This window comes from Pleurodeles waltl, chromosome 3_1 (assembly GCF_031143425.1).
Source record: "Pleurodeles waltl isolate 20211129_DDA chromosome 3_1, aPleWal1.hap1.20221129, whole genome shotgun sequence".
NCBI classification, from domain to species: Eukaryota; Metazoa; Chordata; class Amphibia; order Caudata; family Salamandridae; genus Pleurodeles; species Pleurodeles waltl.
In genome coordinates, this window is record NC_090440.1 from 1,701,797,197 (window position 1) to 1,701,824,712 (window position 27,516).

General features: G+C 47.6%; 1 protein-coding gene across 1 annotated transcript in view; it reads right to left on the reverse strand.

Moving 5' to 3' along the window:
- The window catches only part of SPP2 (secreted phosphoprotein 2), a 102,644-nt gene that overhangs the window by 48,261 nt on the left and 26,867 nt on the right, over window positions 1-27,516 (reverse strand). Inside the window, exon 6 of the mRNA XM_069221374.1 lies at window positions 24,944-25,048. Within this exon, the coding sequence (XP_069077475.1) occupies window positions 24,954-25,048 (95 nt within the window). The 3' untranslated portion in view covers window positions 24,944-24,953. The remainder of the gene's footprint in view (window positions 1-24,943; window positions 25,049-27,516) is intronic.

The following is a 27,516-nucleotide window of genomic DNA, read 5'->3' on the forward strand; positions in this document are numbered from 1 at the left end:
GCTTGTTGGCATTCTTTCGGCGGGAAAACACTTCCGCACGACTCTCCACGGCGAGAGAAATCTGTCCACCAAAGGGGAAGTCTCTAGCCCTTTTCGTTCCTGCAGAAACCTCAGCTTCTTCTGTCCAGTAGAAGCTTCTTTGCACCCGCAGCTGGCATTTCCTGGGCATTTGCCCATCTCCGACTTGCTTGTGACTTTTGGACTTGGTCCCCTTGTTCCACAGGTACCCTAGATTGGAAATCCACAGTTGTTGCATTGCTGGTTTGTGTCTTTCCTGCATTATTCCTCTAACACGACTTCTTTGTCCTTAGGGGAACTTTAGTGCATTTTGCACTCACTTTTCAGGATCTTGGGGAGGGTTATTTTTCTAACTCTCACTATTTTCTAATAGTCCCAGCGACCCTCTACAAGGTCACATAGGTTTGGGGTCCATTCGTAGTTCGCATTCCACTTTTGGAGTATATGGTTTGTGTTGCCCCTATCCCTATGTTTCCCCATTGCATCCTATTGTAACTATACATTGTTTGCACTGTTTTCTAAGACTATACTGCATATTTTTGCTATTGTGTATATATATCTTGTGTATATTTCCTATCCTCTCACTGAGGGTACACTCTAAGATACTTTGGCATATTGTCATAAAAATAAAGTACCTTTATTTTTAGTATAACTGTGTATTGTGTTTTCTTATGATATTGTGCATATGACACTAAGTGGTACTGTAGTAGCTTCACACGTCTCCTAGTTCAGCCTAAGCTGCTCCGCTAAGCTACCATTATCTATCAGTCTAAGCTGCTAGACACCCTATACACTAATAAGGGATAACTGGGCCTGGTGCAAGGTGCAAGTACCCCTTGGTACTCACTACAAGCCAGTCCAGCCTCCTACATTGGTTGTGCAGCGGTGGGATAAGTGCTTTGAGACTACCTACCACTCTTGTCATTGTACTTTTCATAAGAGAAAAATATACAAAACAAGGTCAGTGTATATACACATAGCCAAAAAGTTTTGCATTTCCTCTTTTCACTCTTTTCTAAGTGCTGAAAAGTACTTCTAACTTTCTAAAAAGTTCAAAAAAGTTTTAAAAGTTTTTTTCTCTGTCTTTCTAAAAGCTTTGACAAACTTTTTATCTTTTACTATCACTTTAACTCTCTCTAAAAAATGTCTGGCACAGGCCAAAATGTTGATCTGTCCAAACTTGCATATGATCACCTTAGCTGGAAAGGAGCAAGGAATCTCTGCATAGAGAGAGGTTTGAGTGTAGGGAAGAATCCTTCCTTAGAACTGTTAATTAACATGCTTAGAGTACAGGATAAGGCCATAAGTGCCCAATCTGGTGAAAAAGTAGCTAATGGTTCTCAATCTGATCCAGGGACTCCCCCAGGAAAAGATTCAGGAAAGAAACTTCCTAGCCTGCCCATTACTAGACAGTCTAGCATAGTTGGTAATGATGATGAGCCACACCATATAAATAGTGTTGTCTCACATCATAGCAAAAGCATTTATTCTCACCATACTGGTAGTGATGTTTCTGTTAGCCAAGCTGTTAGGGTGGCTTCTGTAAGGGACAGGTCTCCTTCTGTCCATTCTCACCATACTTCTGTTTCAAGGCATGTCCCTCCCACCCACCCTGATGACAGATTGTTAGAAAGGGAGCTCAATAGATTGAGAGTGGAACAAACCAGACTGAAGCTCAAGAAGCAACAGCTGGATTTGGATAGACAGACTTTAGAAGTAGAGAAGGAGAGACAGAAACTGGGTTTAGAAACCCATGGTGGCAGCAGCAGTATTCCCCATAGTCATCCTGTAAAAGAGCATGATTCCAGGAATCTGCACAAGATAGTTCCCCCTTACAAGGAGGGGGATGACATTAACAAGTGGTTTGCTGCACTTGAGAGGGCCTGTGTTGTACAGGATGTCCCTCAAAGGCAGTGGGCTGCTATCGTATGGCTATCATTTAGTGGAAAAGGTAGGGATAGGCTCCTTACTGTGAAAGAAAATGATGCTAATAATTTCCAAGTTCTTAAGAATGCACTCCTGGATGGTTATGGCTTAGCCACTGAACAATACAGGATAAAGTTCAGAGAGACCAAAAAGGAGTCTTCACAAGACTGGGTTGATTTCATTGACCATTCAGTGAAGGCCTTGGAGGGGTGGTTACATGGCAGTAAAGTTACTGATTATGACAGCCTGTATAACTTGATCCTGAGAGAGCATATTCTTAATAATTGTGTGTCTGATTTGTTGCACCAGTACTTGGTGGACTCTGATCTGACCTCTCCCCAAGAATTGGGAAAGAAGGCAGACAAATGGGTCAGAACAAGGGTGAACAGAAAAGTTCATACAGGGGGTGACAAAAATGGCAACAAAAAGAAGGATGGTAAGTCTTCTGACAAGGGTGGGGACAAATCTAAAAATGAGTCTTCATCAGGCCCACAAAAACACTCTGGTGGGGGTGGTGGGCCCAAATCCTCTTTTAATCAGAACAAGGAAAAGAAACCATGGTGCTATTTATGTAAAATAAAAGGCCATTGGACAACAGATCCCAGTTGTCCAAAGAAAGGCACCAAGCCTCCTACCACTACAACCCCTACTGCTACACCTAGTGTCCCTACTAATAGCAGTGGTGGTGGGAGCAAACCTACTAATAGCCAATCCAAGGGATTAGCTGGGCTCACTATTGGTAACTTAGTTGGGGTTGGCCTTGTTAGGGAGGCCACAGAGGCTGTGTTAGTCTCTGAGGGGGCTATTGATTTAGCCACCTTAGTTGCTTGTCCCCTTAATATGGATAAGTACAAGCAGCTACCCCTAATAAATGGTGTTGAGGTTCAGGCCTACAGGGACACTGGTGCCAGTGTGACTATGGTCATAGAGAAACTGGTCCACCCTGAACAACACCTACTTGGTCACCAGTACCAAGTAACCGATGCTCACAACAACACACTTAGCCACCCCATGGCTGTTGTAAATCTCAACTGGGGGGGGGTTACTGGTCCAAAGAAAGTTGTGGTATCTTCAGATTTACCTGTAGACTGTCTATTAGGGAATGATTTGGAGACATCAGCTTGGTCAGATGTGGAGTTGGATGCCCATGCAGCAATGCTGGGCATCCCAGGGCATATTTTTGCTTTGACAAGGGCTCAGGCCAAAAAGCAAAAAGGACAGGGAAGCTTGGATCCTGGAACAATGGACCAAGTGCTCCCTAAAGCTAGGGCTAGTAGAAGCAAACCACTTCCTACTATCCCTCCCTCTACAGTGGATTCGACTTCTGAGGAAGAAGAATTCCCTCCCTGTGCAGAACCTACACCAGAGGAGCTGAAAGCAGACACTGCTGAGCTTTTGGGTGAAGGGGGGCCTGCCAGAGAGGAGCTGAGTGTGGCACAGCAAACCTGTCCCACATTAGAGGGTCTCAGACAGCAAGCTGTCAAACAGGCTAATGGGGATGTCAGTGACTCTCACAGAGTTTACTGGGAGGACAACCTCTTGTACACTGAGCTTAGGGATCCTAAACCTGGAGCTGCCAGGAGATTAGTGATTCCTCAGGAGTACAGAAAGTTCCTCCTAACACTGGCACATGACATTCCCTTAGCTGGGCATCTAGGACAAATGAAAACTTGGGACAGGCTTGTTCCCCTGTTTCATTGGCCTAGAATGTCTGAGGACACAAAGGAATTTTGTAAGTCCTGTGAAACCTGTCAAGCCAGTGGCAAGACAGGTGGCACCCCAAAGGCACCCCTTATTCCACTGCCTGTGGTTGGGGTTCCCTTTGAAAGGGTAGGGGTTGACATAGTTGGCCCCCTTGACCCTCCTACTGCTTCAGGCAATAGATTTATCTTGGTGGTAGTGGACCATGCCACAAGCTATCCTGAAGCTATTCCTTTAAGGACCACTACAGCACCTGCAGTGGCAAAGGCCCTCCTGGGAATATTTTCCAGGGTGGGCTTCCCAAAGGAAGTAGTATCAGACAGAGGAAGCAATTTCATGTCTGCATACTTAAAGGCCATGTGGAAGGAGTGTGGTGTAACGTACAAGTTCACAACACCCTATCATCCACAAACAAATGGACTGGTAGAGAGATTTAATAAAACTCTCAAAGGCATGATTATGGGTCTCCCTGAAAAACTCCGCAGGAGATGGGATATCCTTCTACCATGCCTCCTTTTTGCCTACAGGGAGGTACCCCAGAAAGGAGTGGGCTTCAGCCCCTTTGAACTTCTTTTTGGACACCCTGTTAGGGGTCCACTCACTTGTAAAGGAGGGTTGGGAACAACCTTTAAAAGCTCCTAAGCAGGATATTGTGGATTATGTACTTGGCCTCAGATCAAGGATGGCTGAGTACATGAAAAAGGCCAGTAAAAACCTTCAGGCCAGCCAAGAGCTCCAGAAGCAATGGCATGATCAGAAGGCTGTTTTGGTTCAGTACCAACCAGGGCAGAAAGTGTGGGTCTTGGAGCCTGTGGCCCCAAGAGCACTCCAAGATAAATGGAGTGGTCCCCACACAATTGTTGAAAAGAAGGGAGAAGTCACCTATTTAGTTGACTTAGGCACTGCCAGGAGTCCCCTTAGGGTGCTCCATGTCAACCGCCTGAAACCCTACTATGACAGGGCTGATCTCACCCTGCTCATGGCAACAGATGAGGGACAGGAAGAAGACAGTGATCCTCTACCTGATCTCTTCTCTTCCACAGATCAAGATGCTCTTGTGGAAGGTGTAGTTTTGGCTGATTGTCTTACTGCTGAGCAGAAAGACAATTGCATAAATCTCCTAGATCAATTCTCTGAACTCTTCTCTACTGTGCCAGGTACCACTTCTTGGTGTGAGCACACTATAGATACTGGAGACAGTTTACCTGTCAAAAGTAAGATCTATAGGCAGCCTGACCATGTCAGGGACTGCATAAAGCAAGAGGTCCAGAAAATGTTAGAACTAGGAGTGGTTGAGCACTCTGACAGTCCATGGGCTTCTCCTGTGGTACTGGTACCAAAACCCCATTCCAAAGATGGAAAAAAGGAAATGCGGTTTTGTGTAGACTATAGAGGTCTCAACTTGGTAACCAAAACTGATGCTCACCCTATACCCAGGGCAGATGAGCTCATAGATACACTGGCATCTGCCAAGTATCTAAGCACTTTTGACTTGACTGCAGGGTATTGGCAGATCAAATTGTCAGAAGATGCTAAACCTAAGACTGCATTTTCTACCATTGGAGGACATTACCAGTTTACTGTAATGCCTTTTGGTTTGAAAAATGCACCTGCCACTTTTCAGAGGTTGGTGAACACAGTCCTGCAAGGGCTGGAAGCTTTCAGTGCAGCATATTTGGACGATATAGCTGTCTTTAGCTCCAGCTGGGATGATCACCTGGTCCACCTATGGAAAGTTTTGGAGGCCCTGCAAAAGGCAGGCCTCACTATCAAGGCTTCAAAGTGCCAGATAGGGCAGGGTAAGGTGGTTTATCTGGGACACCTTGTTGGTGGGGAACAGATTGCACCACTTCAGGGGAAAATCCAAACAATTTTTGATTGGGTTCCCCCTACCACTCAGACTCAGGTGAGAGCCTTCCTAGGCCTCACTGGGTATTACAGGAGGTTCATTAAGAACTATGGCTCCATTGCAGCCCCTCTTAATGACCTCACATCCAAGAAAATGCCTAAAAAGGTATTATGGACAGCAAACTGTCAGAAAGCTTTTGAGGAGCTGAAGCAGGCCATGTGCTCTGCACCTGTACTGAAAAGCCCTTGTTACTCTAAAAAATTCTATGTCCAGACTGATGCATCTGAATTAGGAGTAGGGGCAGTCCTATCACAACTTAATTCTGAGGGCCAGGATCAACCTGTTGCTTTTATTAGTAGGAGGTTGACCCCTAGAGAAAAGCGTTGGTCTGCCATTGAGAGGGAGGCCTTTGCTGTGGTCTGGGCACTGAAGAAGTTGAGGCCATACCTGTTTGGCACTCACTTCATTGTTCAGACAGACCACAAACCTCTACTTTGGCTAAAACAAATGAAAGGTGAAAATCCTAAATTGTTGAGGTGGTCCATATCCCTACAGGGAATGGACTATACAGTGGAACATAGACCTGGGAGTAGCCACTCCAATGCAGATGGACTCTCCAGATATTTCCACTTAGACAATGAAGACTCATCAGGTCATGGCTAGTCTTATTGTCCTTCGTTTGGGGGGGGGGGTTGTGTAGGAAAGTACCATCTTGCCTGGCATGTTACCCCCATTTTTCACTGTATATATGTTGTTTTAGTTGTATGTGTCACTGGGACCCTGGTAACCCAGGGCCCCAGTGCTCATAAGTGTGCCTGAATGTGTTACCTGTGTAGTGACTAACTGTCTCACTGAGGCTCTGCTAATCAGAACCTCAGTGGTTATGCTCTCTCATTTCTTTCCAAATTGTCACTAACAGGCTAGTGACCATTTTTACCAATTTACATTGGCTTACTGGAACACCCTTATAATTCCCTAGTATATGGTACTGAGGTACCCAGGGTATTGGGGTTCCAGGAGATCCCTATGGGCTGCAGCATTTCTTTTGCCACCCATAGGGAGCTCTGACAATTCTTACACAGGCCTGCCACTGCAGCCTGAGTGAAATAACGTCCACGTTATTTCACAGCCATTTTACACTGCACTTAAGTAACTTATAAGTCACCTATATGTCTAACCTTTACCTGGTAAAGGTTAGGTGCAAAGTTACTTAGTGTGAGGGCACCCTGGCACTAGCCAAGGTGCCCCCACATTGTTCAGAGCCAATTCCCTGAACTTTGTGAGTGCGGGGACACCATTACACGCGTGCACTACATATAGGTCACTACCTATATGTAGCTTCACAATGGTAACTCCGAATATGGCCATGTAACATGTCTATGATCATGGAATTGCCCCCTCTATACCATCCTGGCATAGTTGGCACAATCCCATGATCCCAGTGGTCTGTAGCACAGACCCTGGTACTGCCAAACTGCCCTTCCTGGGGTTTCACTGCAGCTGCTGCTGCTGCCAACCCCTCAGACAGGCATCTGCCCTCCTGGGGGCCAGCCAGGCCTGGCCCAGGATGGCAGAACAAAGAACTTCCTCTGAGAGAGGGTGTGACACCCTCTCCCTTTGGAAAATGGTGTGAAGGCAGGGGAGGAGTAGCCTCCCCCAGCCTCTGGAAATGCTTTGTTGGGCACAGATGTGCCCAATTCTGCATAAGCCAGTCTACACCGGTTCAGGGGACCCCTTAGCCCTGCTCTGGCGCGAAACTGGACAAAGGAAAGGGGAGTGACCACTCCCCTGACCTGCACCTCCCATGGGAGGTGTCCACAGCTCCTCCAGTGTGCTCCAGACCTCTGCCATCTTGGAAACAGAGGTGCTGCTGGCACACTGGACTGCTCTGAGTGGCCAGTGCCACCAGGTGACGTCAGAGACTCCTGCTGATAGGCTCCTTCAGGTGTTAGTAGCCTATCCTCTCTCCTAAGTAGCCAAACCCTCTTTTCTGGCTATTTAGGGTCTCTGTCTCTGGGGAAACTTTAGATAACGAATGCAAGAGCTCATCCGAGTTCCTCTGCATCTCTCTCTTCACCTTCTGCCAAGGAATCGACTGCTGACCGCGCTGGAAGCCTGCAAACCTGCAACATAGTAGCAAAGACGACTACTGCAACTCTGTAACGCTGATCCTGCCGCCTTCTCGACTGTTTTCCTGCTTGTGCATGCTGTGGGGGTAGTCTGCCTCTTCTCTGCACCAGAAGCTCCGAAGAAATCTCCCGTGGGTCGACGGAATCTTCCCCCTGCAACCGCAGGCACCAAAAAGCTGCATTACCGGTCCCTTGGGTCTCCTCTCAGCACGACGAGCGAGGTCCCTCGAATCCAGCAACTCTGTCCAAGTGACCCCCACAGTCCAGTGACTCTTCAGTCCAAGTTTGGTGGAGGTAAGTCCTTGCCTCACCTCGCTGGGCTGCATTGCTGGGAACCGCGACTTTTGAAGCTACTCCGGCCACTGTGCACTTCCGGCGGAAATCCTTTGTGCACAGCCAAGCCTGGGTCCACGGCACTCTAACCTGCATTGCACGACTTTCTAAGTTGGTCTCCGGCGACGTGGGACTCCTTTGTGCAACTTCGGCGAGCACTGTTTCATGCATCCTTGCAGTGCCTGTTTTTGGCACTTCTCCGGGTGCTACCTGCTTTACAGAGGACTCGTTGTCTGGCTCGACGTCCCCTCTCTCTGCTGGTCCAATTTGCGACTTCCTGGTCCCTCCTGGGCCTCAGCAGCGTCCAAAAACGCTAACCGCACGATTTGCAGCTAGCAAGGCTTGTTGGCGTTCTTTCGGCGGGAAAACACTTCTGCAGAACTCTCCACGGCAAGAGGGATCCGTCCACCAAAGGGGAAGTCTCTAGCCCTTTTCGTTCCTGCAGAAACCTCAGCTTCTTCTGTCCAGTAGAAGCTTCTTTGCACCCGCAGCTGGCATTTCCTGGGCATTTGCCCATCTCCGACTTGCTTGTGACTTTTGGACTTGGTCTCCTTGTTCCACAGGTACCCTAGATTGGAAATCCACAGTTGTTGCATTGCTGGTTTGTGTCTTTCCTGCATTATTCCTCTAACACGACTTCTTTGTCCTTAGGGGAACTTTAGTGCACTTTGCACTCACTTTTCAGGGTCTTGGGGAGGGTTATTTTTCTAACTCTCACTATTTTCTAATAGTCCCAGCGACCCTCTACAAGGTCACATAGGTTTGGGGTCCATTCGTGGTTCGCATTCCACTTTTGGAGTATATGGTTTGTGTTGCCCCTATCCCTATGTTTCCCCATTGCATCCTATTGTAACTATACATTGTTTGCACTGTTTTCTAAGACTATACTGCATATTTTTGCTATTGTGTATATATATCTTGTGTATATTTCCTATCCTCTCACTGAGGGTACACTCTAAGATACTTTGGCATATTGTCATAAAAATAAAGTACCTTTATTTTTAGTATAACTGTGTATTGTGTTTTCTTATGATATTGTGCATATGACACTAAGTGGTACTGTAGTAGCTTCACACGTCTCCTAGTTCAGCCTAAGCTGCTCTGCTAAGCTACCATTATCTATCAGCCTAAGCTGCTAGACACCCTATACACTAATAAGGGATAACTGGGCCTGGTGCAAGGTGCAAGTACCCCTTGGTACTCACTACCAGCCAGTCCAGCCTCCTACAGTAGGCTCAGGGGGTTTACCTGGACAGGACTTATCCCCTGGCCTATGGCCTCTGTTTTTACACACAAAGCACCAAGGCTTTTTAATGTGTGCAGGTTGAGAAGAAGAGGAAGAATTTGTTTTATCCCCACCCTCTGAAGAGTGTTTAAGATTTGAAGTGGGATGTTTGGTTTTACCCTTATCCCCATGCTTATCTTGAGATTTTTCACCATGTTTCTTCTTATTGCCATCTTTGTCACCCCCTATATGAACTTTTCTGTTCACCCTTGTTCTGACCCATTTGTCTGCCTTCTTTCCCAATTCTTGGGGAGAGGTCAGATCAGAGTCTACCAGGTACTGGTGCAACAAATCAGACACACAATTATTAAGAATATGCTCTCTCAGGATCAAGTTATACAGGCTGTCATAATCAGTGACTTTACTGCCATGTAACCACCCCTCCAAGGCCTTCACTGAATGGTCAATGAAATCAACCCAGTCTTGTGAAGACTCCTTTTTGGTCTCTCTGAACTTTATCCTGTATTGTTCAGTGGTTAAGCCATAACCATCCAGGAGTGCATTCTTAAGAACTGTAAAATTATTGGCATCACTTTCTTTCACAGTAAGGAGCCTATCCCTACCCTTTCCACTAAATGATAGCCATAGGATAGCAGCCCACTGCCTTTGAGGGACATCCTGTACAACACAGGCCCTCTCAAGTGCAGCAAACCACTTGTTAATGTCATCCCCCTCCTTATAAGGGGGAACTATCTTGTGCAGATTCCTAGAATCATGCTCTTTTGCAGGATGACTATTGGGAATACTGCTGCTGCCACCATGGGTTTCTAAACCCAGTTTCTGTCTCTCCTTCTCTACTTCTAAGGACTGTCTATCCAAATCCAGCTGTTGCTTCTTGAGCTTCAGTCTGGTTTGTTCCACTCTCAATCTATTGAGCTCCCTTTCTAACAATCTGTCATCAGAGTGGGTGGGAGGGACATTCCTAGACACAGAAGTATGGTGAGAATGGACAGAAGGAGACCTGTCCCTTACAGAGGGCACCCTAACAGCTTGGCTAACAGAAACATCATTTCTACTGTGATGAGAATGAATGCTCTTGCTATGATGTGAGACAACACTATCTGTATGGTGTGACTCAACATCAGTACCAACTATGCTAGACTGTCTAGTAATGGGCAGGCTTGGAAGTTTCTTTCCTGAATCTTTTCCTGGGGGAGTCCCTGGATCAGATTGGGAACCATTAGCTACTTTTTCAACAGATGGGGCACTTTTAGCCTTCTCTTGTTCTCTAAGCATGTTAAGTAACAATTCCAAGGAAGGATTCTTCCCTACACTCAAACCTCTTTCTACACAGAGACTCCTTGCTCCTTTCCAGCTAAGGTGGTCATATGCAAGTTTGGACAGATCAACATTTTGGCCTGTGCCAGACATTTTTAGAAAGAGTTAAAGTGATAGAAAAAGGATAAAAAGTTTGTCAGAGCTTTTAGAAAGACAGAGAAAAAAAACTTTTTTAACTTTTTAGAACTTTTTAGAAAGTTAGAAGTACTTTTCAGCACTTAGAAAAGAGTGAAAAGAGGAAATGCAAAACTTTTTGGTTATGTGTATATACACTGAACTTGTTTTGTATATTTTTCTCTTATGAAAAGTACAATGACAAGAGTGGTAAGTAGTCTCAAAGCACTTATCCCACCGCTGCACAACCAATGTAGGAGGCTGGACTGGCTTGTAGTGAGTACCTAGGGGTACTTGCACCTTGCACCAGGCCCAGTTATCCCTTATTAGTGTATAGGGTGTCTAGCAGCATAGGCTGATAGATAATGGTAGCTTAGCAGAGCAGCTTAGGCTGAACTAGGAGACGAGTGAAGCTCCTACAGTACCACTTAGTGTCATATGCACAATATCATAAGGAAACACAATACACAGTTATACTAAAAATAAAGGTACTTTATTTTTATGACAATATGCCAAAGTATCTCAGAGTGTACCCTCAGTGAGGGGATAGGAAATATACACAAGATATATATACACAATACCAGAAATATGCAGTATAGTCTTAGAAAACAGTGCAAACAATGTATAGTTACAATAGGATGCAAAGGGGACACATAGGGATAGGGGCAACACAAACCATATACTCCAAAAGTGGAATGCGAACCACGAATGGACCCCAAACCTGTGTGACCTTGTAGAGGGTCGCTGGGACTATTAGAAAATAGTGAGGGTTAGAAAAATAGCCCACCCCAAGACCCTGAAAAGTGAGTGCAAAGTGCACTAAGGTTCCCCAAAGGACATAGAAGTCGTGATAGGGGAATTCTGCAGGAAAGACACAAACCAGCAATGCAACAACAATGGATTTCCAGTCGAGGGTACCTGTGGAACAAGGGGACCAAGTCCAAAAGTCACAAGCAAGTCGGAGATGGGCAGATGCCCAGGAAATGCCAGCTGTAGGTGCAAAGGAGCTGCTACTAGACAGTAGAAGCGTAAGTTTCTGCAAGAACGACAAGGGCTAGAGACTTCCCCTTTGGAGGACGGATCCCACACGCCGTGGAGAGTCGTGCAGAAGTGTTTTCCCGCCAAAAGACCGCCAACAAGCCTTGCTAGCTGCAAATCCTGCGGTAAGCGTTTTTGGATGCTGCTATGGCCCAGGAGGGACCAGGATGTCGCAAATTGCGTCAGGAGAGAGAGGGGACGTCGTGCAAGAAAAGGAGCCCTCTCAGCAGCAGGTAGCACCCAGAGAAGTGCCAGAAACAGGCACTACAAGGATGCGTGAAACAGTGCTCACCCAAAGTCGCACAAAGGAGTCCCACGTCGCCGGAGAACAACTTAGGAGGTCGTGCAATGCAGGTTAGAGTGCGGTGGACTCAGGCTGGACTGTGCACAAAGGATTTCCACCGGAAGTGCACGGAGGCTGGAGTAGCTGCAAAAGTCGTGGTTTCCAACAAAGCAGTCTGGCGTGGGGAGGCAAGGACTTACCTCCACCAAACTTGGACTGAAGAGTCACTGGACTGTGGGAGTCACTTGGACAGAGGTGCTGGATTCAAGGGACCTCGCTCGTCGTGCTGAGAGGAGACCCAAGGTACCGGTGATGCAGTTCTTTGGTGCCTGCGGTTGCAGGGGGACGATTCCGTCGACCCACAGGAGATTTCTTCGGAGCTTCTAGTGCAGAGAGGAGGCAGACTACCCCCACAGCATGCACCACCAGGAAAACAGTCGAGAAGGCGGCAGGATCAGCGTTACAGAGTTGCAGTAGTCGTCTTTGCTACTATGTTGCAGTTTTGCAGGCTTCCAGCGCAGTCAGCAGTCGATTCCTTGGCAGAAGGTGAAGAGAGAGATGCAGAGGAACTCGGATGAGCTCTTGCATTCGTTATCTAAGGAATCCCAAGAGACAGAGACCCTAAATAGCCAGAAAAGAGGGTTTGGCTACCTAGGAGAGAGGATAGGCTAGCAACACCTGAAGGAGCCTATCAGAAGGAGTCTCTGACATCACCTGATGGCACTGGCTACTCAGAGCAGTCCAGTATGCCAGCAGCGCCTCTGTTTCCAAGATGGCAGAGGTCTGGAGCACACTGGAGGAGCTCTGGGCACCTCCCAGGGCAGGTACAGGTCAGGGGAGTGGTCACTCCTCTTTCCTTTGTCCAGTTTCGCGCCAGAGCAGAGCTAAGGGGTCTCTGAACCGGTGTAGACTGGCTTATGCAGAAATGGGCACCAAATGTGCCCATGAAAGCATTTCCAGAGGCTGGGGGAGGCTACTCCTCCCCTGCCTTCACACCATTTTCCAAAGGGAGAGGGTGTAACACCCTCTCTCAGAGGAAGTCCTTTGTTCTGCCATCGTGGGCCAGGCCTGGCTGGACCCCAGGAGGGCAGATGCCTGTCTGAGGGGTTGGCAGCAGCAGCAGCTGCAGTGAAACCCCGGGAAAGGCAGTTTGGCAGTACCAGGGTCAGTGCTACACACCACTGGGATCATGGGATTGTGCCAACTATGCCAGGATGGTATAGAGGGGGCAATTCCATGATCATAGACATATTACATGGCCATATTCGGAGTCACCATTGTGAAGCTACATATAGGTAGTGACCTATATGTAGTGCACGCGTGTAATGGTGTCCCCGCACTCACAAAGTCCGGGGAATTGGCCCTGAACAATGTGGGGGCACCTTGGCTAGTGCCAGGGTGCCCTCACACTAAGTAACGTAGCACCCAACCTTTACCAGGTAAAGGTTAGACATATAGGTGACTTATAAGTTACTTAAGTGCAGTGTAAAATGGCTGTGAAATAACGTGGACGTTATTTCACTCAGGCTGCTGTGGCAGGCCTGTGTAAGAATTGTCAGAGCTCCCTATGGGTGGCAAAAGAAATGCTGCAGCCCATAGAGATCTCCTGGAACCCCAATACCCTGGGTACCTCAGTACCATATACTAGGGAATTATAAGAGTGTTCCAGTAAGCCAATGTAAATTGGTAAAATTGGTCACTAGCCTGTTAGTGACAATTTGAAAGTAATGAGAGAGCATAACCACTGAGGTTCTGGTTAGCAGAGCCTCAGTGAGACAGTTAGGCACCACACAGGGAACACATACATATAGGCCACAAACTTATGAGCACTGGGGTCCTGACTAGCAGGGTCCCAGTGACACATAACAAACATACTGAAAACCTAGGGTTTTCACTATGAGCACTGGGCCCTGGCTATCAGGATTCCAGTGAGACAGTGAAAACACCCTGACATACACTCACAAACAGGCCAAAAGTGGGGGTAACAAGGCTAGAAAGAGGCTACTTTCTCACATACTGGAACAATTTTCAGAGTGGGGGTGCTGCCATCATTGATTCATCGCTTAATTCATAGGGGCTTTGAAAAATCCAAGCTTCATACAAAGAACAAGTGTAGCAATAAAGTCACACCAGTTGAACAAGATAGTGGTAAGGGTGTTTTAGGTAGCTGGTGGTTCATTTTGGAGCACATTGTCACTAATTCATTGCTGAAGCACGGTGTGGCAGCACATTGCCATTTACAGGCAGCACATTTTCCATTTAAATGGCCATTACCTTTGCAGAGATAGGCCCCCATTACAACCCTGGCGGTCGATGCTAAATCAACAGGCTGGCGGTAAAAAAAAATTGAATCATGACCATGGTGGAAACCGCCAACACATACAGCCACTTTAACACTCTGACTGCCACGGTGGTAGCATCAAGCATCATGGCGGTAACTGCCAACAGCCAGGCGGAAGACAATGTACCGCCCACTCCATTACAACCCGCCCATCCCCCAGCTTTTCCGGGGCAGTACCAACACCATCAAAAGATCGGCGGAAACAGTACTCTGAAGGGAAACTGCACCTAGCACACAAGGGAGGGGGCGACGAAAAAGAGAGTGACACACACACGCAACACCCCCATCCCCACCCTCAACACTATACACACAAACACATGCAACAACATTACATATACACCCCGTAACCCTCAGGAATAGCACAAGGACAAAAGGAATGGAGTCAAATGACTGTAATATTAGTAATACTTAGAAATACGTTCATAAAGAAAAAACAGTATGTACAATATATACAATATATACAAAAGACGGGACAATGCCCACTCAAAAATTGTCTGTGGCCCACGGGGCCAAAACACATAGGCCAAGGCCACACTTGACTCCTGCCTCAATACGGAGAGAACACTGCAGGGGCATCAGGTCGAAAACACACAGGCACCTCAGGGGGGACGGGGAATGGGGGGGCACCTCAGCTGGAAGATGGTACAATGCCACTGCTCTTGGAGGGGGGCTCCAGGCCCACTGCTTGGTCCTGGGGAGTGCAAAGCCACAGTCTCTCAAGTGGATGGTTTGACCACTGCTTGGTCCTGGGGAGTGCAAAGCCACAATCTCTCAAGTGGGTGGTTTGCCCACTGCTTGGTCCTGGAGAGTGCAAAGCCATAGTCTCTCAAGTGGGTGGTTTGTCCACTGCTTGGTCCTGGGGAGTGCAACGCGACAGTCTCTCAAGTGGGTGGTTTGCCCATTGCTTGGTCCTGGGGAGTGCAAGGCCACAGTCTCTCAAGTGGATGGCTTCTTCCACTGGTTCTGGAGGGGGCCTTGTGCCAGTGTGCTTCATCCTGGCAAGGTGGGGCTGAGTGGATGGCTTCTTCCACTGGTTCTGGAGGGGGCCTTGTGCCCAGTGTGCTTCATCCTTGCAAGAAGGGGCTGAGTGGATGGCTTCTTCCACTGGTTCTGGAGGGGGCATTGTGCCCAGTGTGCTTCATCCTGGCAAGGAGGGACTGAGTGGATGGCTTCTTCCACTGGTTCTGGAGGGGGCCTTGTGCCAGTGTGCTTCATCCTGGCAAGGTGGGGCTGAGTGGATGGCTTCTTCCACTGGTTCTGGAGGGGGCCTTGTGCCCAGTGTGTTTCATCCTGGGAAGGAGGGGCTGAGTGGATGCCTTCTTCCACTGGTTCTGGAGGGGGCATTGCGCCCTGTGATGCAGATGTTTTGGAGAGCAAGGTCACAATCTCTCGTCTGGGTGTCACAATGACAGCTTTTGCAGGGACCAGGACGCACTGCAGCCCATGTAGTCACCACTACACACTGATCTCCGGCAGTGACGGCTGCTCAGTTAATCACAGTTGTGCTGCACGTGGCGGTGCTGGCAGTGGTGGTGGTAGCCTCCAGGCCTTCACCTGCAGCCTCGGATGGCTGCCCACTGGGGCTGCTGCTGCTGGCAGTGGTGCTGCTTGCGGCAGGCAGGTGGCGGTGCTGGTTGCGGTGCAGGTGGTGGTGCTGGCTGCTGTGCAGGTGGAGATACTGGGGATTGTGGTGGTAGCCTCCAGGCCTTCACTTGCAGCCTCGAACAGCTGAAGTGCCATGGCTGGTGTTCTGTGCCCCTCCCTGCCCTTGGCAGATGGTGGTGCCACCTTGCTTCTGCCAGCTGGAGTCTTTGACTTGGCCTTGCTGGCTGGTTGTGCCTCATTCCCCTTGCTGGATAGTGTCCACTTCTTGCCCTTGCCAGGTGGCGGACCCTTCTTGGCCTTGGCAGGTGTTGGTGGCACACTGGCTGGGCTGACGGGTGCCTCCTTGGAGCCTCTCACACCTGCAGAAACCACAGTGGCCGTGGACTGGGTGGCTGAGGTGCTGGGCTGGTACTGGCCACCCTGGCCCGAGGTGAAGGACAGGGGAATGGGGGGAGGAGGGGTAGGCAAGAGGTCAATGTTGGCGAGGAAAAGCTTCTCAGGGACACTGGGGTGGGAAGAGCGTGAAGGTTTGGGAGTGGAGGAAGAGGGAGTGGGTGTAGGAGGTGTAAGTCTGCTCTGTTTGGGTGCAGGTGCATGAGCTGGATGCTGTTGTGAGGTGGCTGGCTGTTGGGTGGGTGTGTGCTTGCGTTTGTGTACTTTGGGAGGAGGGGTCACAGACACAGTGGGAGAGGACACAGGGGACGTGTGCATGGATGTGGGGGTGGTGACTGCCAGTGAGGGGCGTGTAGTGATAGGCGTGCTGGTGATGGAGGTAGTGGATGAGGGTGTAGTGCATGCAGGTGTGAGTGGAGACGCTACTGGGAGAGGGGTGGACAAGGAGGAGGAGGGGGACACAGTCGAGGCAGTGGATGTTGGTGTGTCTGCATGGGGATGGTGCTTGTGTGAGTGCCTGTGAGATGAAGTGTGGTGCTTGTGTTTGCCTGAGCTACTTCTGTGTGTTGATTTGGGTGATTGCTAGTCTGAAGGTGTGCTTGTGATAGGCTGGGGTTGAGGGGATTGGGACTGGGACTGGGTAGAGGAAGTTGGTGGGGGGTGGCCGGAGACAGGGACAATAGCTGCCATGAGTGCGGAGGCCAGAGCCTGGAATGCTCTCTGTTGGTCCGCCACGCCAGAGTGAATGCCCTCCAGGTATGCATTTGTTTGTTGCAAATGCCCTGCGACAGCCCGGATGGCATTCAGTATGGTTGACTGCCCAACAGTAAGGGATCTCAGGAGGTCAATAGCCTCCTTACTGAGGGCAGCAGGGCTGACTGGGGCAGGGCCTGAGGTCCCTGGGGAGAAGGAGATGCCCACCCTCCTGAGTGAGCGGACACGGGAAACACTCTGAGAGGCTGCTGGGAGGGCAGTGCTGGCACGGGTATGGCGGCTGTACCTGTTGTTGGGGTGGGCACAGAGGTGTCTGCCACCGCCAGGGAACTTCCATCGGAGGAGGAGTCGCTGTCAGTAGTGTCCCCTCCTTTCTCCGTTGTGGTGCTCCCCTCGCCCTCCATCCCACTGGTGCCCTCACTGTCAGTGGATTCGGCCTCCAGCTCCCTGTGGGATGCAGCTCCCTCCATTGCCGGTGCCTATGCTCCTCCGCCAGATGATGCTAATGCACACAAGGACAGGGTGACAAAACAAGAAGGGGGGATAGACAGAGGATACTCTTGGTCAATGCCAGCAACAACACTACCGTTGGCATACACAACACACAGGGATCAGCCCTATGCACTAGGCCATGCACTACCAGTTACAAAGCTAGTCACCAGCCCATGAGGTGCATTGCCTAACGCCATTAGCTGCACACCTGAAACACACAGGACCCTGCCCAGTAGTAGATGCCCACTAACACTATTGGGGTTGGAGTGCATCTGATCTTGCCCATCATTGAACATACCCTGCCATGTTCGCCCTGGCCTAGGGGCACCCACAGCCCACATCCCCCACCCAGATAATACCTGAACGCGCACACAGTCATGATTCAGAATCTGTACTCACCCCCTTGTGGCTGCTCTGATGCCTTCAAGCGCCTATCCAACTCCGGATAGGCCATCGCCAGGATGCCGAACATCAAGGGGGGTCAGGGTACGACGGGCACCCCATCCTCGTTGGAAGGCTAGCCCCAGCTGGGCCTCTGCCGTCTTCCTTGCCCAGCGGCACAGGTCCTCCCACCGTTTGCGGCAGTGGGTGCTCAAAGACCCCCAGGGTCCGCACCTCCTTGGTGATGGCATGCCAAATACCCTTTTTCTGATGGACGCTGACCTGCAGAAAAAATACAGCAGAAAATGTATTAGTCATACCGTCCGGACTGTTATACTCATGGCCCACCATATCCCCCCATCCACTTTCGTACATACATTTCCCACCATATATGCAGCACTCTGCCCAGGACCCCTCACCCCCCCAACTACATGGGGCTTACACACACAGCAATCCATACATTCATGACCCATGCATCATGCTCACAGTGTACTCACCTGTTTGTCTGGAGGACCATAGAGTAAAGTGTACTGGGGTAGGACCCCATCCACAGGTCTCTCCAACTCCTCTGAAGTGAAGGCGGGGGCCCTTTCACCAGACACTCGAGCAATTGTCGCTTCCAGACACAGGTCACAGCAGCACTTGCAGTGTAGGTCCTCTCCTGTTGAAGGTCAGGTAGCAAGTGAGTGAACAGATAGAAAATGGCGGTCACGTCCGCGGCGCTGCGTACCGTTACCACTGACATACATCGGCATTGGTTCCTGGAACCCATAGGGCCCAATGATAACCAATGCGAAGTTGCGCGGCAGTCGTCGACCGCCGACCGCAACATCGCACAATGCCAGCGGAATTACCTCATTTCCACTGTCTCTCCTCACAGGTCAGGCTGGCGCCATTTCAGGTATCCCCCCTCTAGTCCAGGTCCTGTCAGTGATCCATTTCCTGGAAAGTGGTTCCTTCGAAGCGACAGTGGCCATGGCATCAGGGATGTCTCAGCCAATGTTCCCAAATGTGCTGACCAGAGTGTTGTCTGCCCTGCTGAAACACATGTGCAGCTACATCGTATTTCCCCAAGTGGAGGTTTTGGCCACAGTGAAGGCTGACTTTTATGCCCTGGGACATATCCCCAACATCATTGGTGCCATTGATGGTACACATATTGCATTCCCACCTCCCCCCCCGGAGAAATGAACAAGTGTTCAGGAATAGAAAAAGCTTTCACTCTCTGAATGTGCAGATGGTGTGTTTGGCGGACCAGTACATCTCCCATGTGAATGCCAAGTATCCTGGCTCTGTGCATGATGCCTTTATCTTGAGGAATAGCAGCATTCCATATGTGATGTCTCAACTCCAGAGGCACCGGGTGTGGCTGATAGGTGAGCCCATGGTCCCCACCCAGTTGATGTAGGTATATGAGTGTGGGTTTGGCCCTAAGGGTGAGTGTGTGGCTAACAGGTATCCCTGGATATTTATAGGTGACTCTGGTTACCCCAATCTCTCATGGCTACTGACCCCAGTGAGGAATGCCAGGACAAGGGCAGAGGAACGATACAATGAGGCACATGGGCGAACAAGGAGGATAATTGAGACAACCTTTGGCCTCCTGAAGGCCAGATTCCGGTGCCTCCATCTGACAGGGGGATCCCTGTACTACTCACCCAAGAAGGTGTGCTAGATCATCGTTGCATGTTGCATATTGCACAACCTGGCCTTGAGACGCCAGGTGCCTTTTCTGCAGGAGGATGAGCCTGGAGATGGTCATGTGGCAGTGGTGGAGCCTGTGGACAGTGACAAAGAGGAGGCAGAAGAAGAAGATGTGGACAACAGAAGTACACTCATTCAACAGTGCTTCCAGTGACACACAGGTAAGACACTGTAACGTCACCTTCCATTGCAGTTTTGTGTTTGACATTGAACATGGCAGCCTGATTTCCCTATGTCTATGGCCACTTACTGTACCCTTTGGCATCTCTATTTTCAGATCTCTGTGCCCCACTTTGGCTCCTGGTGTGCTTACTGCTGCCCACTACAGGTTATACCTATGTTAATATTACAGTAGATTAGAAATGCAATGTTTACAGTTTGTGAAACTAATACATGTGTCATATAATTCACAGAATCCATATTTTAATTTGTTCAAAGGGTGTTTATTTATGTGCTAATAAGTGGAGGGGTATTGCAATGGGCTGGGTTGCTTATGGAGGAAAGTCCAGGGTAGAGTCCAGTCAATTTGTATCACAGGTGCATTGTCCAAGGGGCATAGGAAGGGGAGCAATGGCAGTTCAAGGTGGACAGGGTGACAGAGTGGGGCAGAAGGGTGGCAATCAGGAGAGTCTTATTTCCTGGCGGGGTCTTGGCAATGTTCTCTGGCTTCTGCCTGGATCGCAGGGACCGTTTGTGGGGTGGTTCTCCTTCTGCAGGGGGTGGGGTGCTGGTGGCCTGTTGGTCGTGTGGGGGGGCCACCTGTCTACTAGCACCGGCGGAGGTGGAGGGCTGTTCTTCGGTGAGGCTAGTGTCAGGGGCCGTTGGTGTGCCACTGCCTCCCTCATGGTGTTGGCCATGTCTGCTAGCACCCTTGCAATGGTGACCAGGGTGGTCTGGATGTCTTTCAGGTCCTCCCTGATTCCCAGGCACTGTCCCTCCTCCAGCCGCTGGGTCTCCTGCAACTTGTACAGTATCTGGCCCATGGTCTCCTGGGAATGGTGGTATGCTCCCAGGATCCCTGCAAGTGCCTCGTGGAGAGTGGATTCCCTGGGCATGTCCTCCCCCTGTCACACAGCAGTCCTCCCAGCTTCCCTGTTGTCCTGTGCCTCTGTCCCCTGAACTGTGTGCCCACTGCCACTGACCCCAGGTCCCTGATCATCCTGTGTTTGTGGGGTTGCCTGGGGTCCCTGTAGTGGTGGACACACTGCTGATTGACGTGTCCTGGGGACAGAGGTATGGGCCTGCTGGGTGGGTGCTGTGCTGGTGTTTCCTGAGGGGGGAGGCTGTACGGTGGTTTGGGACTGTGACAGGGTCACCGACTGTCCAGAGGTCCCTGATGGTCCAGGTTGGTCATCGTGATCCAGGCGTGCAGACCTGCTGTCATCACTGTGGGCCTCTTCTGTGGGGGGACTGGATGTGGCTGGCACCTCCTCTTCAGTGACGTTAAGTGGGGGTCCTGTGGGGATGTAACTGCAGTGTTATTGTATCTGCGTGTGCCTTCTTGTGCATGGATATGTTTCCCTCTATGGTTGTTATTAGCAAGGCAGCTTTGGCTTGTGTGAGTTGTGCTTGGTTTGGCTAAGTGATTGTCACTAGTGTGCATGCTGTGGTGATGGGTGTCCATGCAGGTCTGTGATGGGTGTCCATGCATTGATGTTGCATGCAGGGCTTGGTATTGGGATGGATGGGTTGTGATGGTGGGGTATATGTGAGGTGTTGGAGTGATGGGGGTGAGGGTAAGGGTAGGAGTTTGTGATGGCATGCAGGTTGTTTGGGGTATATATTAGTAAAGATTTGACATACCAGAGTACAGTCCTCCTGCTGCCCCTGCGAGGCGCTCAGGATGCATGATCGCCAAGACTTGCTCCTCCCATGTTGTTAGTTGTAGGGGCGAAGGTGGGGGTCCATCGCCAGTCCTCTGTACAGCTACCTGGTGTCTTGCTACCATGGAATACACCTTCCCCCGTAGGTCGTTCCACCTCTTGCTGATGTCATCCCTTGTTCTGGGGTGCTGTCCCACGTCGTAGACCCAGTTCACGAGTCTCCGCAATAGCTCCATCTTCCTAGCAATGGACGTCTGCAGCACCTGTGATCCGAATAGCTGTGGCTTTACCTGATGATTTCCCCCGCCATGACCCTTATCTCCTCCTCAGAGAACCTGGGGTGTCTTTGTGGTGCCATGGGTTTAGTATGAGTGGTATGTGTGAGGGGGTGTGGGGTGATGTGTTGGGGTGTGTGCTGTGCGGTGCATGGATGGAGTATGGGTGATGGTGTTATGTGGCTCAGATTCAGTGGGTGCTCCTGGCTTTTTTCTCTCTCAGTTGGCAATGCTTTTTTTTCGTTGTAAGGGGTTGTGGGTATTATGGGTGTATGTTTTATATTGGATTGGGTGTGTGGGTGTGGTGTGTGTACATGTGTCAGCTGTGTGTAGTTTGAATTGTCCAATGTAGTGTAGTTTTATTAGTGTGTGTGTATTTTGAGCGCAGCGGTGTGTACCGTCAATGGTTTACCGTGGTTGAATGTCCGCCGCAGTGATTCGTGGGTCATCATGCTGTGGGCGGATTTCTGTTGGCGTAACGGTGTGGGTTTTAGTACCGCCAGTTTATCACTGACCTTTGGGCTGGCGGACTTGTGTGGGTGTCGGTATAGTGGCGGATTTCTCTGTGTGGGTCATAATAGCCGTAACGGTTTACCGCCGCAGTTACTGTATGTTGGCGGCCCCCAGCAAGGCGGTAGGCGGCATTTACCGCCAATGTTGTAATGAGGGCCATAGTTTCACAAACAACATTGTGTGGAGATTGTGTTTTAGTGAATATTTGTTATTTTTACATCACCAATTAAAGTACCTTGATTTGTTTAAATCCTATTAAAATCTTTGGTTTCATCACAGTTCGAAATTACAAAAATCACCTAATTTGTGCTTTCCTAGCTGCAGATATTTTTAAAATACTTTTACAGTTCATTCATAGGTATTTAAATATGGTTGTGTATTAGAAAAAAAAATGACATCCTGCAGCCTTTCCTTTCACACTAGCAAGATTACCACATAGTTCACTTGAAAAAATCCTCTCACTGAAACCAGAGAATGAAAAGTGAACACAAATCTCCATTTAAAACGAATAAGCAGCAATATGACAGAAGCCTTGACCTGACATTTGAAATATGTCTTTGAACGCACAAAAATGGGTCCAGCTAAAAAAATAAAGGCATCTTTACTGCTCATTCATCTTCAGAACTCCAGGTTGGCCATGCTGGGAGTGCAGCAGCACCCCATCACCTCTATTTCCAGTGATGATGCTCTTTGATTCCCCCTGTCTGATCATTCAATCATCATGCACCAGAAATGTCAACAGCCCCCAAATGTATCAGGAACTGATGTAATTTAACGACATCCAATCGAACCAGAAATCTTGCTTTCTCTGTCTTTCAAATCTGCATGTACAGCACCTACCTGAGACGCGCCCTACCAAAACTGAACTCCACTTATCAACATTCATACACTCTTCATGACTTTCAGACATTCACGCCCATGTCCACAACTTGTGCAAAATCACTCGGCCAGTTCTTCAATAACAGCCACAAAGAAGAGTCGGTGGCAAGGTGCCACTTTTCTCTGCAAAGTTATATTTGCGTGAATTAGCCTTCAAGGCCACCATCCCAGTCAAGTCCTTTGATGCCCTAATCACTAAAATCCCTGTAACAACCTTCACACCATTGATGCCATCCTACAATAACCTGTCCATCACACCAAGGAACAACACACTACCTTTGATAATCTTGCAATGGTTGTCTCTGCCAGCCATCATCATCTTTATGACCTTTTGCATCACTTTCAGAGCTGAGATGTCTAACTCGCCAAATTACCTGGGAGCGAACATCTATGTTGATCAATGTTGATCAATGCATCACAAAACAAAGCCTCACCAGACAAACTTAAAAACTGCAAAAACACTGTGTGGCTCCTTCCCTATTTCCCCCCCCCCCCACTCTTCAGCATTCTAGTTTTCCAGTTCTAGTTAATATAAATACTTGATTTGATATAACACAGTGGACAGATCATCCTGCATGAAAGAGCAAACACTCAAAGTGGTGCTCTGCCTAGTGGCCCCTCAACTGACATGAATGGTCAGATTCGATAGGTTATATTAGGTACACAGCATGAGACCTGTTAAACTCTTGGATGAAATTGAATTCGGTGTATGATCATTTATCCCCAACATCAAATGAGGTCAGCATTCTCTAGTTCTGCGGCGTGAAGGACACACAGATAACTGATACATGACTGAGCTTCCATAGTCTTGTGACATTGTTTTAAGGGAATGTAAATTTTGTGTTTCATTGTGCCCTCTGATCTCTGAATACTAATACTGTTTGGAAACTAGTCTGTAGATGAGACAGACTATTAGTCCTGGGGCCTAATTAGGAGTTGTGCGGTTGGACTGCTAAACTGTCATGGTGCCGTTTTTTTGAACGGCGCCAGGCTGATTGTCCCGAGACTACCGGATTACGAGTTCCCCACAGAGGTAGTGTGACTGCTGGGAGGACGCAGGGGGCAGTATAACGGAACAACTGCGGACATACATCCCTACCTGTCGGCACAACAGGCAGACTGTGCCCATGCAGCACGTTGTGCACGTAAACAGTGCACCCCAGAATCCCCAATTTTTTGGGCGGGTCACAGGGCCCCCACCTCACCCTCCATGGGGCCATACCCCGTGGGGCTCCTTGTTTTGGGCCCCTTACCTGCCTGACTGCCAAGCTTTACATGGCAGTGGGATCGCCATAGAAAGCTTGGCTGTCCTGCAGGTCATCATGGGGGTGGCGGTCCCAATGCCAGGGTCTCCAAAATTGCCCGCCACAGACAGGACCACCGAGGTCTCCGCCACACTGACTATGGCAGTGCCAGCAGTTTGCTGGCGATCTTCTGGTGGTGCAACCACCAAATTCATAATCTGGCAGTCCGACCACTAACCCGAAGGCAGTCAGACTGCTACCATGGCGATCCACGGACCACCAAATTCGTAATCGCCCCTTAGTCTGACTAAGAGAGACTTGACCAATGAAAAAATAGTTATATGTCAGAATAGCGTCCTACAAAAATATGAAAGCCCAATTTTCTGCTACTACAATATTGTGAAATTAATTATAAACAGGTAAGTGCAGATTTACTCCACATCTACACACCTTCAAGATATATATTGCCAAGATAAGATACATGAACTTAAGAATACCAATCTAAACATACCTACATACACTCACCTTCTTGATGTTTTAGGAGTAGAAGTTCTGCCTACTTTATTTTTTGTCAAGAGGTATTTAAAATGCGATATTCTGGTAACATTCCATCTGAATACACTACCTGAATTAGGTTATTCAAACTGGTACCGGTTCATGGATTTACTCAGTGTTTTTTGGCTCTTTACGTAATTTTTCCCAGCTGGATAAGCTTGGCTGATGAGTCTGGCTGCAAGGCAAAGACAAATTTGATTATGGATTCTTTTTAGCAAAGCTTCTGTTTCTACAGAAACAAAAATACAGCAATTGAGCCTCTCGCGAATTTTAAGTCCCTTTTTCGAAGGTTTATTGTAGTTAAGTGAGAAGTTCTATGGGTGAGAGTTGTTTTGGGATTGTCCTCAAGAAAATAACATTCACGGTACGATAAAAACAGACAATGTTAATAAAGAAAAACATTTGTGATAAAAAAGGAGTGAACATACACACACACCTCACTGTAAAAAATCTCTAGAATTGGAGGGAGGGACAGGATGTTGTGGAATGTGGCGGTAAAACGGGTATAGGATGTTGCCGGGCTGAGATCACAGAAGATTAAAAGGTAGAGTAATAGGAAAAGGTGAGTGAGACGGAAAGCAAGAAAGGTGGTTGGTAGAAAGGCACTAGAGAGGGTAAAGTAAGATGAAAGGAGAAGTCAGACAGCCCTGAGAAAAGTGGTAGTTCCTCATTTAGACCTTGGTACCCCATCACAAATGTGACAAATAGCCCATCCCTCTTATCACAAGTGCATTGGGATCAGTTATAGCGTAACATACTCCATCAAGGAGGTGTAATAGTAACACTTGTGATTATAATTGTTCAGAACTGGATACTTGTGGCAGTAAACACTATGCACATGCTGCATTATTATATTGGGTGTGTGTAGGCTGAACATGGATAATCTGTGAGCGGAAGGCATTTGAGGATGAAGAGACTTGGCCATATTTCAGTAGTGGAAGAGGGGACACAATGTAGTTGAGCGATGAAAAGGGGCGCCAGCCTAAGAATGGCTCAGTCTTTTTGAATATTTTGTAATCTGCTTTGGACCTGGAACACCATGTAATGTTTGTCTGTGTACAAGGGTTTAGGATATGACTTGAATTGCATAAACTTACAAGGGCCTAGCAGTCACAACCTGACAGTATTATGTCTGAGGTGACAGCCTTATAGTGCTATTTTTTATGGGAAAATCTGGCTTGTGTTTGAAGGAGGGCTGCGAGGTGTCTGTTTTGCACTGGTTGGTCCCTCTTCCCCTGCTCTGCAGCTCGGTATTCAACGTAAATAGTAACTCAAAAATATCATCAGAGCATAATATTTTGGTAAGAATATAGTCAGTACAAAACTATTGTGTGCCAAAACAATACACTATAATATGGAGATTTTAAGTGCCATTAACTGTAATATTGCGAATTATGGCGTTTTACTGTATTGTATTATGTGATTATTTGATTATGAATGTTATAGTAAAATACATTTATAATATGATATTAATTTATCATTTTAATAAGGTTGTTGGAGTTGCTGAAGAATTGGATGATTAGTGCTTTTCAGTTCTACTAACTAATGTTAAGGGATTAAAATGCTAATTTATACATTTTAATTGTTATTTTTAAATGTTTGATTATATTTTTATATTATGTATTACATTTTACTTTCAGGTTGTGGGGTTCAGTGGGAGATTGTATATGTAGTTTTCAAAATTGTATATGTATAAATGAATATTAATTATTTAATTTTTTATTAACCAAATGTTTTAATTTGAAATTAACTGATTGCATGCTTATTATTGAAATGTAATATTATTTTTTATATATTACTTTCAAGAATGTTAGGCTTTTTAATGGATTTTAGGGAATATTAGGGGAATGGCTGGGCATTATAAAAAAAAGAATATATTAGCAATTAAAAATGTAAATACATAAAATGTAAAAAAGGTTTTTTTGTTGGTTTGTGTGTTTTATATGTAAGCTGGAGGGACCTTATTTCTAAAAAAATAATTAGTAGTGTTAAGATATTCTAATGCGTTTTAGTTTTTTTCAATTTTTAAAATGTATTGTTTTAAATAAAATTAAATTATTTGAATGTGGCACATCTAACTACTCAAATAAAGGAATTTTCCTAATGTTTGTTAGACAGCATTAGATTAGTAACATGGACCACTGTGTATTCACTTTTGCCAACATCTGCTTAACTGGAGTTAGAATAAAAAATATGCCCCCAATTTATGTACTTTCTCCTTGTGTTTCCAAGACTGAAGTTAGAATAGTAAATCTGACCTTCTCCAATGTATGCAGTTTCTCAAATGTTTGTTAGACTAGGCTTAAAAAGACTCTCCTCACACTGTAACCCCTTGTATACATGTCGTCCAGTGTTTGCTGGACTCAAATTAGAATAGAACATCTGCCCCCACCTAAATATATGAACTGCTCTCAACGTTTGTTGGATTGGAGCTGGAATAGTAAATCTGCCCCCTCCCCCTTCCTAATCACCCTCCAAACTTCAATGTTCAGTGGGCCTATTTTGAGAGCTCTGTATTTGAAAATATGTATATTAAATTTAAAAAAAAAGTTTTTTTTTTTTTTTTTTAATTATTTCCTCTCTATGTAATGTGATTCGGTATTGTTTTTTGTTAAATATTTGTAAAAGTTATTGTAATAGTCC